Here is an 18,443-nt window from a genome sequence, read left to right as displayed (position 1 = left end):
TATGCTTCTTTTAATATTATAACACTTATTTTGATTAACTTTTATTGGTCCCCACGCCAGGTTTCACCTCCACTTTTTGATGATTTGGTATGGAAATGTGACTAAAAAATGACAGCCAGTCCATATGGGGCATCTTTAGGTACCCATATGGTGGTAGTCCTGTGACTGTGCATGGATCATGCTATTGATGCCCAAACTGTTGCCACCCCACACATGCCTAAAGTAGAGCCACAGGGACTCCCATCAATGTCCCATCAAGGCAAGTGACCATTGCCCTGGCTGGGTGCCACCTGCAAGAAGAGACCTCAGCTACAGTAGGTGTCATCACGAGGGTTAACTACTACAGTGAAAAGAATTAATATTACAGGTGATGGCTAGAAGGCTCCAGCAGTCACTCCAGGCAGATTAAATTGTTTCAGTGCAGTCGGTTATGAGGCCAAGAACTTTGTCTTCCTCAGAACTCTGTAGGAGGAAAGCATGATAAAATGAACTGCAGAAACTTATTCCCCCCACTGCCAGTTCCTAAATTGCACCCAGAAAATGTATTTGTAACAACCTCTCCTCTAAGTAAGCAACGAAGTGGTTTTGTCTTAATTAAGCAGTTTCTACTCAGTCCTAGGAGTTACTCTTTTGCTAGAAACTTAGTGACATAACTCTCACCAAGACACCCCATAAGAACCTAACTGGGACTTAACACTGCACACTGATAAGGAATTACGGAAAAACTTTAAAAAGCAAGGGATCCATTTTCTATGTTGTGTATGTGGAGGCCAGACAACAAGGTCGACATTAGAGCATTCATCCTCCCTTTGAGAGGGATTTATTTCCTGGAAAACTTAAAATCTTGATCTGCCATTCTGATATGAATTCATATTTCTCTCTCTCATGCTGTTGGTTAAATGCCAACACTTCAGACATATATCGTCCTGTTGTTCGAAAAACCCAGTTTGTGAAGGCTGTGGTCAGCCCCTTAATGAAAACTCATTACGTAAACAATCAACGCAGCTGTGGAGATAATCACCCTCATTAGTACCCAAAGTGTGCCACCGTAACTAAATAATGTAAAGTCCACGAACTTAAGGTATCAGATTGCCTCTCATATTTTGAAATGCAGACAAAGTACAATCACTCATCTCCCATCCCCTTAGCATTGAATATTGCCACTACTGTGGTTAGGTCATTGGCAGTACCTGAAGTAGTTATTTTGTCCATTCATTTGGTGTCAATACCTGATAGTCGCACGTGTAAATTATCCCATCGAGGAGATAGGTCCTCCCTTCTTGTGAGTCCTGCAGCACCATGATTGATGATCTCAGCTCCCCACACGTGGCCGGAAAAGTGGCATCCTCCTCCAATGTATACCACTAATAGGCCTTCGTTAAGGGAACTGTCTCCTTGTCAATCTACGGAACAGCGACATGACACCAGCCAATGACTGAAGGAGCCGCAGACAGTGGGTCCCAGGGCTGCCCACTCCTCTTCAATTCCTAACCCCTGGGTGGATAAGCCCTTGCAAGTGTCATGGTCCTCTAAAGTAGTTAAGAAGAAAAAATGAGAAGGTGTGATATTTCAATGGAACTGCAATGGATATTGTCACCTGCCAGAGCTTCATCAACTAATGGCCTCCTGATTCATTGGCGACCATTCTCCTACCCTTTGAAGGTAGCATGCCTTCTATCAGATCCATACTGGCTATAAGAGAGTATTTGGAGGGATCAGATGTCATCAGTGAATGGATTCTCCTTTGTACCACATTGGAAGCAATAGCAGGGTAAGCATAAACAACCCCAGCAGTTGCCATTTTTAATGTCTACTTACCTCAGAGCAGGGCAATTGAGATGGCCACTTCAATCACCACCATCTGTGAGGGAGTAACACATCATCAGGTAGTGCCTGCTGATTAATTTCTTTTCTGATCTAAAGCTGTGTCTTCTCATTGAAGATACCCCTAGCCACTTTAGTGTCACCCCTTACACCTTTTCGGTTATCAACATTACAATCTCTATCCTGAGTTTTGTGGTTCACTTCAGCGGTGTCTACATGACAATCTCTATGGTAATGATCACTTCCCAGTGATCCTATCACTTTCTTGTCACTGCTTGATGGACCAAATTTCACACTGGCTTTCCTTAAGAAGGAACACTAAGAGTGCTATGTCACCTCCTTGAGAACAAATATCTTTTCTTTTCAGGTGTGGGCCAAGCTCCACAGTTTACTGGGCTGCCAGGGATATACAGCTGTTCTAGATCTCCTTCTCCATGGAGATATCTTGACCAATGTGTCATTTTTTGCTGAATACCTTAAAACCCACTTTGAAACAGTGTTGGCTCCTCCTTTGTACGTGGCTACCTTCGAATGCAAAAAAATATAAGTTGAAGACATCCCTCCATCCTTTATCTATAGTAAACATTAATTATCTAATAAACATTTAATAGGCTGAGAACTCCTTCAGACTCTTTTTGAACCAGTGGCTACCCAAGCAGTATATGTCGATGAATGTTGCATTTGGTATTGCTCTCAGTCTGTACCCATGGGTTGGCACCAGCTGCAAGAAGCCACACAAAGGACCTCGCTCTGAACCCTTTCGCTTGGCTTCCAGTTTCTTCCATGATAACACATATCATGTGTTTCAGTCCTTCTACCAAGATTCGTCCCAACCCAGAACTCTACTTGGATATGCAGCATGTGAAAATTGTTGCACAGTTCCATTTTTTGGAATTCCTCTTTGATATAAAGCTGATATAGCTGCCTCATATTCACCATCTTTACAGTAGTTGCATTCAGAAGCATAACATTTCTAACATTCCTCACCCTTATCTCTTGGGAAGTGGTCACTCTAATCATCTGTGTATTTACCATCTCATTCTGACTGGAGTGTGGTTGCGTGCTTTATGGCTTAGCTGCTCCTTAGGCTTTGAAATTGTTGGATCCATTACATCATTGTGGAGTAGAACGACCCCGGGGGCCTTGTGGACTAGTCCCCTCTCCTGATGTGGGGGGCCTATCTCTTCATTCCCAATGGTACCAACTATTGCTCACTTGCACAATCACCATACGAGAATTTCGTGATCACGTGACTTACTGAATTCTTTTTTCATATGGGAGGAGGGGGTGTTGACCTCCTGATGCTTGTTCTCATGATGGCTTACCCCATCTGGAATGCTTCTCAAGACACTCTGCTGGGATCTCTGCCTACCATCTTAGAAAGTGCTCCCTGTGTGTTTAAATGCACTTCTCCTTGTGTAGTATCAACACCATGAATTACAACAGTCTCTAAGCTACTGTTTGATGTTACTTTATTACTTTAGTCAACATGTTATAACTGCTACTCAAAATCTTTTCGCTGACCTGACTTATACTATATGTTCAGTTTTCTTCCTCTGGGTTCCATTCCATGTACCGGTAGATATCCTGGGGAAAGAACTGATTGACTGGGTGGACAGAGAAGCAGTTTCTGACCCAACTACAATCTTACAGTGCAGGGAGTGGATTTGTGGGTGCATTGAGGCCTCTACTCTCTCTGAGATGGTACTGTGTCATATGGGCTACTGCGAATTGTAATAGAGTCGGTGCTATTAAGAAATCTATGGGTGCATGTCGTTTCTACTTCTGTTCCTCCTGGAAGAAATTCACTGTCCTGTGTCACCTCCATGTTGTTTGTACCAGATTAACATATAGTTTTATCTTTTGTAATGAACTATCCTCACGTTGTGCTGTGGCTCCTTACCAACAGTACCTCATACCCTGGGGGAATGGCCCCTCCTCTTGGCTTTCCATGCCAAACATGGTCTTCCAGTTTCTGTGCCTCCATTGTTGGTGGTCAACATACAAACATTTAAGCCGGTTCGTCATTTCCCCTTATGAAGTGGCTTTTGTTGTCAAATCAATTGTTTTAAACTGTTTGCAGGTTGACGTCAAGGTAGCTGGAGTGTGGTAGCCCTTGATCCTGCCTCCTCCCACACCCTAACAAGTTTTAATGCTTCTTCTGAGAGAGTTTGTTCCATTTACATCCTTAACAATATGACGGCTGTGTGGGAGATTTGGGAGGAGGGGGATTGTCAGACATAAGAGAGATCCTTTTCGCTGCATATGAAGCCTGCGGGTCCTATGTCTGCTCTCTGGCATGCAAAATGGTGCAGGCCGCATATTGTTATTTCCCAAGCAATTATTTCTCAGCTTTAGCCTCAATATTGCATTCAATATCTCAGTTTTACCAGTCTGTATACTATCACAAATGTATTAGATTTCTAGCCCTTGTCACAAACTCCTGGTAGATTATCTCATGGAATAGGAACTAATGATCTCGCTGTTTGCTCCTTTAATCTCCACAACCAGTGAACCAGTTATTTATGCTCCAAACAGTGATTCCTGTTGGCAAAAGCATCAAACTGCATGACCAAATGCAGAATTGCCTGATGCTATGAGAAGCCAACAGAGCTCCAGTTGTTTAAGGTGCATTTCTCATTCATGCTCCATTAAGAGATGCTTGTTGAAATAAGACTAAAGCTATGGTTACTATATTATTTCACCTTATGTTGAGATGTCACTCAATTTACTTCTTCTCTTTGCCTGTACAGAATTTGTGTAACTCTTGCCTTCAAGTTAGGCAAATCTGCAACTTTTTGCTTCACTTCTTTGTATGTGCTCAGTTCCATATTTCATGAAACAATCTCTCTTGTAGTTAGACTGAAGTTTATCAGTGTTCTGCCAGTAGAGCTATGATTTGCCCATGAATTATCATGGGCAAATTCGCCATGTCACATTAACGTGTATTTACTAATCCTATAATTGAAATTTAGTGTATCTTTATATTTTGGCAACTGGCTGAATATTTCAGCAATTTTTTTGAAAGCGTTTCATTGTTCCTAACTACATCATTTGTGAAAGAATGAGATTGCCACTAATACTTGCCAGCAAATCATTAAATGTTTGGGTGTCCAAATGAAACCTCCCTTATTTCCAAATGTAATTTTTTTAAAAAAAAAAGAAAGGAAGAAAGAAAGACAGAGATAAAGGAGAGAGAGAGAGAGAGAGAGAGAGAGAGAGAGAGAGAGAGAGAGAGAGAGAGAGAGAGAGAGAGAGACTTGGATACTTGCACTCTGAAGCATCATTTAAAGCAACTCCTGTACAAAAAAGTTGAGTAAATTTCTACATGGGCTCCTTTCGTAAACCATAAAATCTATAGACAGCACTTTCTCAACCCATTTGGGTACAAACACGTCTGGGCTAAAGGAGGCTGTTGCCTTCATGATTTTTCTCCTGAGATCGATAAGTCATGCATAGCCCTGGCACATATTGTCTTTCACATAACTCTTCAGGAAGAAATCCAGAGGGTGCATGTCTGGAGATTAGTGGCCACTTGGTTGGTCCATCATGTTCTGTTGAATACTGTGCAAATGTTTCAGGAAGTCATGAACATGTAACCTCCAGTGTGGTGGTGCACTGTGCTGCTGGAAAATTGACAGCCCATCCACACGACTTCCATGTAGTAATGAAAAATGTGTCAAATTTAGTCAAAAAAACTATTTAAAACAGCACAGACTACTCTGCCTACTCAGGGAGTGCTATTTTTTAAAATAAAATTTGTTATCATTTTTGTGATTTGGCAAAGTGGAGTGTTCCTGTGATCGTTGGTTATGGTAGTCGCAAGTATAATGTTATCACATGATATCCAATACCGACCTAAAGGAAAGGACTAATTTATATTTTCTTAGCAATAAAATTTTAAGTATGTATGTGTTTTGTCTGCTAGACAAGAAAGAGGAAAGAGAACTGGAGCTAATACAGATGTGAGGGAGGCACAGCTGGGCGGAAAATCCATGCTGGCTGTTATCAATGAAAGCCAAGGAGCTGGCCACAGGGAAGAGCTGTGATTGGTACCTACAAAAGCCAAACCTATTGTTACTAGGAGGCTAAAAACACATACTATTTTGGTTGTTGATGAGGGTGATGTTTTTGTTCTTATGCCCTCTCTGGACTGTAGAAAATGGTAATACATGGGAATTATTGATACGGAATGAGAATGTGTTGCAGTTTTGAAAGTGAGTATGATCTGAATTGAGATTGCTACATCTAAATGGTGAGTCACTCTTTAGAAATTTATATGGTCGGACAGTACCAGTCATAAAATTCAGTCTGTGGGAGGTTTTAGTTTCACCGGGAACATAGTCCAGATTCATGAACATTCAATTTTTTTTTTTATTGTGGAAGGGTAAAGCAACCAATCAAATGAAATGGTTAACTGGATGAGGAAAGTGTTCCCACAACAGTTCATATGTTGAAAGTATATAGCACCTTGAAGATAACTAATTATTGAAGAATCAAAGGTAGTGCTTGTGGTCTTTGGAGTTTTCACTATATAAAGTTGAAATAAAAATAATTATTCTTCTTCTAATCTGTGGTATATTTACATGCTGAAAGAAGTAGAGTAGATACAGAACAAATAGTAATAATAAAAAATTACAAAGGATGAGACTGAAAAAAAAAAAAAAAAAAAAAAAAAACAGTGAGGCATTAATTCTAATAGAGTGCATGGCAAGCTAAAATTTGTAACTGATCTCTCTGACACAAGAACTATACACAGAGTAATTATAGAGCGACACTACCACAAATTGACTGTGTAAAACCAGAACTATATTTGCTAACCTTGTACAACTTACAAATGTGTTGGCTGGCAATGTAATATTGTGGAGGTATAAAATACCACAGTATTGTTTTAAATAAACCGTCACTTCGGCTAAGTACTTCACTGAAATTTCTTTTGGTGAAAATCTGATTTCAGTTAACCATGGCCAGTGTTTTAGTAAAAAGAAATCAAAAAGAGCTCTCTCACTCTTCAGATTAGAATTGTTGCTTTGAAATTACAGTCTTGCTTATCACATGAACCTTCCGTAAAAACTCAGCTGATCGCACTGTTAATCGTTTGACGGAAATTGTTGCACAGAATAATGGATTAGCTGTTGTCATATTTAAATAACTTTATTGATTCTAATTATTAGAGTGATAATAGTTGCATTTTTATTGTACATCTGACAGAACAAATATTATATACTCACAGTTACATGACACTCATCCACACTGTGATCAGCGTAATTGTATTCATGAGAATTTCTTAAATGGAATATGATTAATGTCCTTTACAACAGAAAGTATATGATTAAAGACTGTGAGCTCAATTACATACAGATCAGTGTATTTTACAAGGTACATAGTACCTATTAGTATCAATTGCAAGGCAGGAAAAGGGAATGTCTAGAGAAAAGTAATCTTCTTCAAAATTACAATTCTTTACTGTTACAGACAATATTGGATGTCCCCTTTAAGCCTCAAGTTACCAGGTGTGACATTGGTATTAGTTTTATTCTTAGACATTGTATTCTTATTTTCTGTGATATGTTGCAAGATCCGTACTGGGTAGCTACTCCATCTGGCGGTTTGAGCAAATCATTATATTGGCTTAAATACACTGTAAGTTAATAGTGATATTGTTAGATAAGATAATATAGATGTTTATGCGTTATCCCTGAAATGTACTCACCAGCGTATAAGAGAAAAGGGAATGGTGACTTTGATGTAACGCGCACACACACACACATTATTTGGAGTCATAAACTTTTAGAAAACAACATTTCAATCAAAATCTTTTTGTTCCACGTAATACTTCTGGTGACAAAATGCTTGATAAGGAATTTAGCTTTTCTTCTTATTTGCATAGAGACTGTGCTTATAATTTCAAGCAAATACATTTTGCGGGACACACTGGCCCACAGTTCCACTCATCATACTGGCATCCCATTGACTCCCCCCTAATATAAATTGCAGAAGTCCAAAAGGTATCTGACTACTGTAAAAGAAACACACACAACAATGGTGTAATATTCTATAATATTTATTATTTGTTATATGAACCTGATGATGTCATAACTGCTGAAAACTGGTTCACTTAACATACAAGTATCTTACTATCACAGTCTTACAAATATCACATTTGATTGAAGGGGAAGAAACTAAGGGACATTAAACAGCTAAAGCATCATCAGATACACGGTTCATGTTACATGTTCTTTGGTGATGAAAAATGGTCCAACTGTGCTGTTTCACTGGCGCACGCCACACCTTCATCTTTTATCAGTCTGTGACATATCCCCAAAAACTGTGGAGGTTTCCCAAACTTCAGGTGTGAATGGTGTGCCAATTTAATCTTCTCACATGTGTGGCATGTTGCTTCATCAGAGAAAACATCATATCCTAGATACTTAGGGTTTTGCTCGATCCAGTCCATCATCTCAATAGCACAAACATTGTGAAGCTGTGAGTTATTTCACTTCTTGCAGTTTGATCTTTGTAAGTGTGGAAGAAAAATGATTTGTGCTGTGGCTTGTAAACTAGTGAATGAGAGACTTGTCATACAAAGCCTTAACCATCGTAACATCTGATTGGTTCCTTTGAAAATAATGTCGGAAGTTTCTTTGAACAGCAATGTTTGATTTTGTTTCCAGTACCATATCACCACATTGGGCCCTCTAATGGGGTGTGGTCATTACTGGTAATTATTTAGCTCCCGAAACAAAACAAAAAGTGAAAGCTAGTGTTTAAAACAACCTACACAAAACTTTTTGAGTTGATGTACACGACGCCACAAATCACAAACATCTGCGTCTAACAGTTTTTTAATTGCGTTTGGAAATCAGGGAGGTTTCATGTGGACACCATGTATTATATTGGCTGATTACTTAGTGTTGCATGGTTACTTATCTCGTTCTAAAGGCATGGAAAAATGATTTCTTGTATATTTGTTACTTTAAAAGGTGCTAGAGAGTTCTAATCATTATATTCCTCTGTACGGGATTGTGTCCAATCAGCCTATGCCTCCACTATCCACACATTTATCCTACAGTTTCGGCATCACAAGCTAGACTTTTTTTTATGTAATGTATCTTGTCTTCTGTGTGGTCAAAACTCATATTTGCTGTTGCCTTGTTATCACTCTTTTGTTAACAAGAAAAAGAGTCAAAGGTGGCTACAGTACAAAATCAAAATTATTTTATCCAGGATGGAATAATGACAATATTAGGGAAAGGATAGTTGCTACTCTCCATATAGCGGAGATTCTGAGTCACAGATAGGCGCAACAAAAAGACTGTCAGTAAGTAAGGCTTCATTTAAATTGGCTTACTTGCTTACAATCTTTTTGTTGTGCTTCTCTGAGGCTCAGCATCTCCACTATATGGAGAGTAGCAATTATCCTTTTCATAATTCTTTTATTTAACATTTTTTAAAATACAAGGTCAGTACACAAGTTATAAAGTAAATCTTTTACAAAATCACTACAGTTTTAATACAGTTGAACTTGATTATAATTAACATTATTAGATATGTGTAACAAAAGTGGGACTAAAAATCCAATTGGAAATAGCAGCTACAAAAATTGTACATTCAGCACAATGGTTGTTTTTCATTAAATTTACACCTCCATCCACCCTTACCCCTAGCAGGTTAGAAATTGCTCATAACTAACACCATGAATTTATATAACCTCAAAAACTATGGATTTAATACTAAAATCCATTGTTTATTATTATTATTATGTTATGTCCTTTCCACTATTATCCCTGTTATAAGGGGATAAATATCATTATAACGGTCACCAATTAGCCTAGGGACCCCAAAATTGTGGATTTGGTGCTAATGTCATTCATTTTTGTATCACTATTAAGAATAGTGCAGTATCATTTGTGTTTCATCTTTCCAGGTAATTGGAAAGAATGAGAGCTCCACTGGCCAGGTTCCGAGGTTCAAGAGGAAGAAGCCATTTGATCATGCACACAAAGCAGAAATAAAGACACACACAAAAATTAGTGATAAGTCCACAAACTCTCAGCGAATTGTAATGCCATTGAAAAATGAAAAAGATGATATGAGATCTGGTCAAATTAATGGACAATTGAGCCAGAAAGAAAAAGCAAGTAAGAACGCACCCATTCATGGGAAAATGAAAAAACATCATTCGGAAAGTACTACAAATGGAAAATGGGATAATAGTGCAGATGTCAAGAATGCTGCAGAACAGTTTACATCAGTCACTGCCCCACATAATTCTAACAGGTAAAAAAGAAGAGATCCTTCTTAATATTCTTATTTCATCCTCGCTGTGTGAATTTCCCATGTCCGTAGTTTTGGAAAACATTTCATTTTAGTTTTTATTCCATATTTCAGGAGGCTCTTGCAAAATAAATAATCACTGTATGATTTTGGAATGAGAAGTTGAACAAAATAATCTTCACTTCTTGCTGACTATACTACATAGTAACAAATAGACAACAGATCTGGTCAGTAAGATGTCAACTAGCATACTGATTCATAATCTCATTACATGTTAGTTAATTAACTCAACAATATTAAATTATATTTGAATTAAAATATTTTTAATAAGTAATTCAGTTGAGGACAGAGAACAGCAACAGTCGTCTGTAGGATCTTCTCCTCTGCACTGGCTGTCAATTACTGTGTGGGAGCGGTTGGCTTATCATCTCTGGTGGTAGGGACAAAAATGCAACCATAAGCACATTGTGATACCGTTTCTAATTAACTAAACTGAAATGAATATTTATGTGCAGTACTTATAAAAAACATATTTAAATGAGAAAACAAATTCAGAATCCAATAACTTAATAGCTGTTATACCGTTGTGTTATCTTCTGAACTGCACACACTGTGGCAGTAAGAATCATGGTGTAACTGCCACTAATTTCTGTTACACCACACAGGGTCCGCCCCCAGGGATGCATGCAGGTGACATCTCCATTCTGCCTCTGCCTGCCACTGAAGTCAGTTTGTTGTGGGATATGTCCTTCCTCTTATAAATCAGACCCAGTGTGGGTTCCCCGGCTTTACTGAGGATATAGCCACTGTCACAATTGCTCAGTGGTTTCCTCATTGGAATCTCGACAGATTTTTAATAACACAGTCTCAGAACCTAGGTACCATCATAATCCATTCCGTGTAATCACGTTAGGCAATACTCTGCAACAGCCGACTTGGTATGCTGCTTCAGTCTGTTGTGCCTTTGGTGTGTGACTTTTGTTAGTCATGCAACACTGACAGGGGACTTGATAGACTCCAGATTTCCATATTCTGAGGTCGTCCTTGACATTACCAAGCAGTGTCTGTGTTTCAGCTGCCATCAAGACTATTGACCTCCAAGGTCCTCAAAGATGAGGTGCCTTTAAGACCCATTTTGAACATCATTGGTGCCCCAATGTGTTCATTTGCTAAATAGCTGAAGGATACCCCTAGCCCTTGTGTCAGAAAATGTCCACATCATATTCCAAGTTCCGAGGATTTTGTTGGCTCTGTAACAACTTTAGGCTTAGTGATTCTGATATCCTTGTGAACTTCAATGTGATCTCTCTTTACACCAGGAAAATTGACATTGAGATGACCAGCCTTTTTTGCCATGCCTTGACGTCAATATACTTCCTTTTTGGCTATCACGAGTGGATGGAAGGAGTAGCTATGGGTAGTTCACTTTCACCACTTGTCGCCAGCATGTCTGTGTAACATTTTGACAAAGAAGCCCTGGAGTAGCCCAGTGGAAACATACCTGTTTCTTCTGGTATGTTGATGATACTTTCATCATTTGGCCACATGCAGAACAAGTTTTACATGGAAGTTGAAGTGGATGAAATGCTCCCCTTTCTGGATGTCCTGGTAAAAGGAAGGGTATATTATCTAAAACACACACACACACACACACTTAAAAGTGGACCACTGCCACCACCAAGCACAGAAGAATGACATGACCAAAACATTGGTACATAGAGCTCGCACATTCACTGACAATGAGAACATTAACCAAGATCTTGATGAACACCTGAGGGCAGAGTTCTGGAGAAGTGGTTACACAAAGTGTCAAATTAGGAGTGTTTACATGCTACACTGGCTGTGAAGCTGGCGGAAAAAGAAGAGGAACCTTCGGAGGATATGGTCAACACATTTACTCTATTCTGTGGTGCATTATCCTGCAAGATTGGATGAATTCTCTGGAAACATCAAGTGAAGACTTGTCTTCTGTCCACCAGCTATAAAACAGACTCTGCTTGACATTGTCAAGGACATAGTTGGACTATGGAAATCCGGCATCTGTCAAATCCTCTGGCAGTGTTGCATGACTTGCATAGGCCAAACAGTGTGTATTGCCATAGATAATTGCTGAGAATACCGGTGGCACACCATACTGCAAAAGCATAGCGAGTGGTGCAGTGGATTAAGGTGGTCGTCTCAAGTTATGTAAGTGTTTTGCCCAGGGGTAAATGAATGTTACAAACAGTGTGATTTTTCAACTTCTTCTGGCATATTTCATGACTAAATAATTCACAGGTGAGTGGCTTATTGTCAGCATCCCAACATTTCTACAAGCAACTATGTTGCTGTCATTGGTGTGCTGTGAGTGCTCTTCTTATTGAACTCTTGCCTCATCAGTATTGAATAAATTGTGTTCACACAGTAAAATCACAGAGCAATGTCAATTACAAGAGCACAAAGATATTTTATGACAGGTTTCTGTGCAGTGTCTGCCTGGGCACCATCACATTTCATAAGGGCTTTGCACACTCAAATTTCCACTGCTTTGTTGATAAGTGTTCCAGAAGTTTGAAGTATAGGACACAAATTTTGTTTCATTGTTTTTCATTGAATTGCCAGTAGAAATACAGTGTTCTGCTGGTTTGAAAGAGACAGGTATGCAGAATTTTTGACATCTGAAGGAAGTCCTTAAGGGATTGAGACCACATAGTTCAGTTCCCTTAGGCAGCATGGACTGCCTAAGATCCATAAAGAAAGTGTATCCATACAACCATTGTCTGCAGTACTGGAGCAGTCAACTATAAATTAGACAAAGTATTTGGTATCTTTATGCAAACCAATTGTAGGCAAGTGTCCACATCACATAAAAAATTTGACTGCTTTTATCAGCTGACTTAAGGTTGCTTCAGCTGGAAAGCAATGATGTATTGGTCAGTCTCATTTTATTTCCCTTTTTACAAAAGTGCTTCTGGTGTTCTCACTACATGTCATTTGCAACAGGTTTGGTGTTGAAATAACATTATTTGAGCACTCTCCCCTTGACATAACTTTTATTTGACAACCAGTTGTATGAACAATCTGACAGTGTCATCATGGAGTATCCTTTGCTTGTCACCTCTAGTGTCCAATCTCTTTATTGGAGAGTTTGAAGTGCTGGCACTCGCTTCAGCAGTTTTAAAACCAACAGAATTGTGGCAATACATTGATGATACCTTTATAGTTTGGTGTCATGCTTTGGACAGTTTTCTTCAACATCTAAACTCCATACATGAGAACATAAACTTGACTATGGAGCTGGAGAAAGAAGTTTGTGTGCCATTTTTGACACATTAGTGCAAGAGCAGTGGTACACCTGGACATTCTGTCTTGCAAATTCCCCCTTGTAGAGACCTTTATTTACAGGCAACTATTTGCCACTATCCAGCAAAAACAATAGGTGTTTGAAGACCTCGATTCACGGAGCCCATACCATTACAGATACTTATAACCAGCAAGTGGAATTGGAACATTTCCATACGGTGTTCCTGTAAAATGTATATTCATCTCAGCATATACAGAAAGTGCAACAAACATACAAATGACACAATAAGGAAGATGATGGAGCTGTCAAGACAACAGCATACCTACTATATACTAGAAATATTTCTCCAAAAATAGCCAGAGTACTAAGAAGTAAGGTTAAAGTGCTCTTTCGTCCTTCATCAAAGATCTTTTGGAATAGTCAAAGACAACATAAAGCTGTGCAAGGCAGATGTTTATAGGATTCCATGTGACTGCAGCAAGTCACATAGGGCAATCAGCATGCACTTATTAGGAGTGGAACGTCTAACTCATCTCCTCCAAGCCAGTGAATCTGTCATCACAACAGACTGTATATCTACTAGTCATTTGATGAAATATAATGAAACGAAAATTGCTGTCCTTGCTTCAAAATTTTGGAACTCTGTTACTGGTTTATCAGTGGAAATATGAATGGAGCCGTTATCAACCATAAAGGCAGCCCTAAGTGAGATAATGCATGGAATTCTGTAAGAAAAACTTCATGCTATGTATATACGGTGTCATGCTGCGAATTTACCATGTGAAGAGGATGAAGTTAGTTTTCGCCATGAAGGGCACTCTCAGCAGTGCACTTGCATCCGAAGTGCATATGCTTTAGCAGTGCGCGAGCAGTAACACTTGAGTACACCATACGTCTGCTGGTGGAGTCTTAAATTGGAGAGCCCAGTGTACTTTCAAGGTTTGAAGATGGGCAGAAGACTCTACTCCAAAATATTGTGGCAGCAAGTTACTGACACCATGCAGTTTGCCTGAAATTTTGGGAACAAGAGGAAAGTTGATCTCGTTTTGCCCGGAAAGCACTCACATCATGAGAGTCCTGAATGATTTTGACAAGGATGTTTCGATACACATCATTGTAGACTTATTTACAGATGAGTTATCATTATCATGCCCATAAATGTATGAGAATATTGTATATAAAAATGGTGCTTTCTCAAATCAAATAATTTTAAAAGACTTTGTTTTTAAATATAATAAAAGCAATTATGGAAGAAAATTTTTAATGCAACAAAGTAACATAGCAGGAACACAAGCCACATTTCTGAGTAAGATGACAAAATAAGGTGGTTCAACAATATTTTATCTTGATGAAATGTGGTTCACCAAGTATCAGTCTAGGGAAACCTTCTGGAAAATGAGTAATCTTACTGGTGGTTTTAAAACTCCCGTAGGAAAAGTTCCATTGTTGTTGTTCTTCATTTTGTTTTATTCCTGGAAGCAAACTTGTATTTAGGTTTAAAACAAGAGGGACAACCATTCGTAAATGAATGCTGTCACTTTCAAGAAGTGGTTCACTGAACAATTCATACCATACCGTCCGTTGAAATAAGTCATATGTAATGAACAATGCAAATTATCATTCATTTGTTACAGCTCATTAGTTTGAACAAATTATGCAGGAAAACTTGCATGTTAATGATGTCACACAATTTTGTGTTTTCTACCATATCACTACCTGTAAATCTGATTGAATTAATTAGGGCACAGGTTAGAGGCTATGTAACAGTTAAAAACAAAACCTTCGAAATAGCAAATGCTGAATTACTTGTGCCTGATGCAATATAAAATGCAAGCCCTTCAGTGTGGGCACACTGAAAAACCTGCTGAAAACGTTCAGGAAGAGGACTTTGAAAGAGAGTTGAAGATTAACAAGCCTGGAATCTGTAATTATAAATTCACAATCAAAGGACTCCTGAACAGAATAAGGTAATAGTAGCCCATAGGTTCTAAAATGCTTTACTTAAATAAAAAAGGGGGTTGCTGTTTCTCAAAGTACACTATGTGATCAAAAGTATCTGAACATCTGGCTGAAAATGACATAAGAGTTCGTGGTGCCCTACATCGGTGATGCAGGAATTCAATATGTTGGCCCACCCTTAGCCTTGATAACAGCTTCCACTCGCAGGCATACATTCAATCAGGTACTGAAAGGTTTCTTGGGGAATGTTAGCCCATTCTTCATGGAGTGTCACACTGAGGAGAGGTATGGATGTCGCTCGGTGAGTCCTGGCACAAAGTTAGCATTCCAAAACATCCCAAAGGTGTTCTATAGGATTCAGGTCAGGATTCTGTGCATATTAGTCCATTACAGGGATGTTATTGTCATGTAACCAATCCGCCACAGGCCGTGCATTATGAACTGGTTTTCGATCATGTTGAAAGATGTGATCACCATTCCCGAATGGAAATCTAGCATACAGGCCATATGATACAAGTGACACCCAATCACCTGACCACATTCGAAGTTCGTGAGTTCCGCAGCACGCCCATTCTGCTGTCTCACGATCTCTAATGACTACTGGGGTTGCTGACATGGAGTACCTGGCGGTAGGTGGCAGCACAATGCATCTAATATGAAAAACGTATGTTTTTGGGGGTGTCCAGATACCCTTGATCACAAAGTGTATTTATTCCATAAGTGGTAAATAAGAATTTGGTAACCTTTGATGACTTGAAATTTGTAATCTAAGAAGTTTCCAGACATGTACTTCCATTGAGACACGTTTTATATTATTGAAAAAATTGTCTAAGGGGGAGCAATGATTGTGCATTGCTTTTTTACTTATTATTAGCCATTTACCTGCAGCTTTTCCTGCACACTTGTATGTTGCATATATTGCACACATCTCCTCCCGCTCTCTCTGTCCATCTCCTCCTTCCCCTCTCCTTGTCTGTTTCATCCTTCCACCTCCCCCCTGCCCACCTCCTCCTACCCCCCTCTCCCTGAACTCCTACTGCTGTCCTCTCTTTATGTCCATCATTTCCTGCTCTCCTCTCTCTGTCCATCATTTCTTGCTCTCCTCTCTTTGTCCATCTCTTCCTCCCCCTCTCTCTTCCCACAGGACTTGCATTCAGTAGGACATCAGTTCAAACCAGCACTCGGCCGTCCTGATTTAGGTTTTCCATAATTTCCCCCAAATCGCTTAAGGCAAATGATGGAATGGTTTCTACTCTCTGCTTCCTTCTGTAATTCAAGCTTGTGCTCCATCTCTGATGACCTTGTCATCGACAGGACGTTAAACAGTAATCTCCTCCTCTCTCTTTGTGCCTCTTCCTTCCCTCTCTCATCCGCCTCTTCCTCCCCCTCTCTCATCCGCCTCTTCCTCCCCCGTCTTCTGCTACTTCCTCCCCCTCCCTCTCTCTTCCACCTCTTCCTCCCCCTCCCTCTCTCTTCCACCTCTTCCTCCCCCTCCCTCTCTCTTCCACCTCTTCCTCCCCCTCCCTCTCTCTTCCACCTCTTCCTCCCCCTCCCTCTCTCTTCCACCTCTTCCTCCCCCTCCCTCTCTCTTCCACCTCTTCCTCCCCCTCCCTCTCTCTTCCCTCTCTTCCTCCCCCTCCCTCTCTCTTCCCTCTCTTCCTCCCCCTCCCTCTCTCTTCCACCTCTTCCTCCCCCTCCCCCTCCCTCTCTCTTCCACCTCTTCCTCCCCCTCCCCCTCCCCCTCCCTCTCTCTTCCACCTCTTCCTCCCCCTCCCCCTCCCTCTCTCTTCCACCTCTTCCTCCCCATCCCCCTCCCTCTCTCTTCCACCTCTTCCTCCCCCTCCCCATCCCCCTCCCTCTCTCTTCCACCTCTACCTCCCCCTCCCCATCCCCCTCCCTCTCTCTTCCACCTCTTTCTCCCCCTCCCCCTCCCCTCTCTCTTCTGCCTCTTCCTCCCCCTCTCTCTCCTGCCTCTTCCTCCCCCTCTCCCTTCCGCCTCTTCTCCCCCTCCCCCTCTCTTTTCTGCCTCTTCCTCCCCCTCCCCCTCTCTTTTCAGTGTCTTCCTCCCCCCTCTCTCTTCTGCCTCTTTCTCTGCATATCTCATTCTGCCCCTTTCTCCCTCTCTTTCTTTCCACATCCTCCTCCCCTCTATCTTTCCATCTCCTCTTCCCCACTCTCTCTGTCCTCTGCTCACCCCCCACTCTTATCTCTGTCCATCTCCTCTTCCCCGTCACCATACATCACCATCTCTCCCTCTCTCTATCCCTCCCCTCTGCATATTCAAAGGATCTTTTTTTCCTCCATTTCCAGTCAGGAAACCATGCTCTAGTTGGTTTTATTAATGTTCACCCTGTGTGTGGAGGGAGGGGAAGGGCGGGGGGGTGCCGTGCCGTGCCGTGCCGTGCCGTGCCGTAAGGCCATTTCCCAATGTGATCTACGCCATGCTGAAGGGGGAAACTCAGTCAGATGATGATTGCATTAGTGATGCCTTTGTTGGAGCTGAATTCTTCATACAAAAACAGAAAAAAGTTGTCAGAAGGACGTAGGTGAGAATTTAGTGAACTGATGTGCCTCACTCAACATGACTTCTAAAAGTTTTGTTTCGGGGCAAAAAGTATTCAAAAAGTCAGTGTTTTTTAATTTCTGCATGAAAGCATGTTGTTGTTGGACATGAACATTTGCAGTGATGAAGGCAGTGAATGAATGTTGAATGTAGAAATTAGAAGTCTTCCAATGATAATTTGGTTTTGAAACAAGGATGCAGTGTTTCAATATGATATTGCCCCACTATATCACCAGAGTTGTCACACATTTGTGAACTTCAGTACTTCCTCCCATGCAATCACTATATCCCACAAGGGATGCTTGCTTCCATTAATCTGTTCTAGATAATTTGTCCCCACACTTTGCCTGTTATCTCTGCCTGAATTTCAGCTGTTTTCCTACTATGTCAGAACAGGATTTAATTTTATATTTTTCTTTAGTTTTGAGCTTTGTAATCATACATACACCACGTATATGTTGATCTGAACTGGAATATACTCAGAAAACACGGTACAGTTTTTTTTTTTTTTTTTTTTTTTTTTTTCCCCCCCCCTTC

General features: G+C 40.4%; 1 protein-coding gene across 1 annotated transcript in view; it reads left to right on the top strand.

The window, feature by feature from the left end:
• LOC126365994 (uncharacterized) overlaps positions 1–18,443 on the top strand; it is a 58,702-nt gene that overhangs the window by 13,682 nt on the left and 26,577 nt on the right. Inside the window, exon 3 of the mRNA XM_050008816.1 lies at positions 9,752–10,104. Within this exon, the coding sequence (XP_049864773.1) occupies positions 9,752–10,104 (353 nt within the window). The remainder of the gene's footprint in view (positions 1–9,751; positions 10,105–18,443) is intronic.

The sequence above is a fragment of the Schistocerca gregaria genome, chromosome 4 (assembly GCF_023897955.1).
Source record: "Schistocerca gregaria isolate iqSchGreg1 chromosome 4, iqSchGreg1.2, whole genome shotgun sequence".
NCBI classification, from domain to species: domain Eukaryota; kingdom Metazoa; phylum Arthropoda; class Insecta; order Orthoptera; family Acrididae; genus Schistocerca; species Schistocerca gregaria.
The sequence above is the reverse complement of the archived record's forward strand: the minus strand, read 5'-3'. Positions and strand labels throughout refer to the sequence as shown.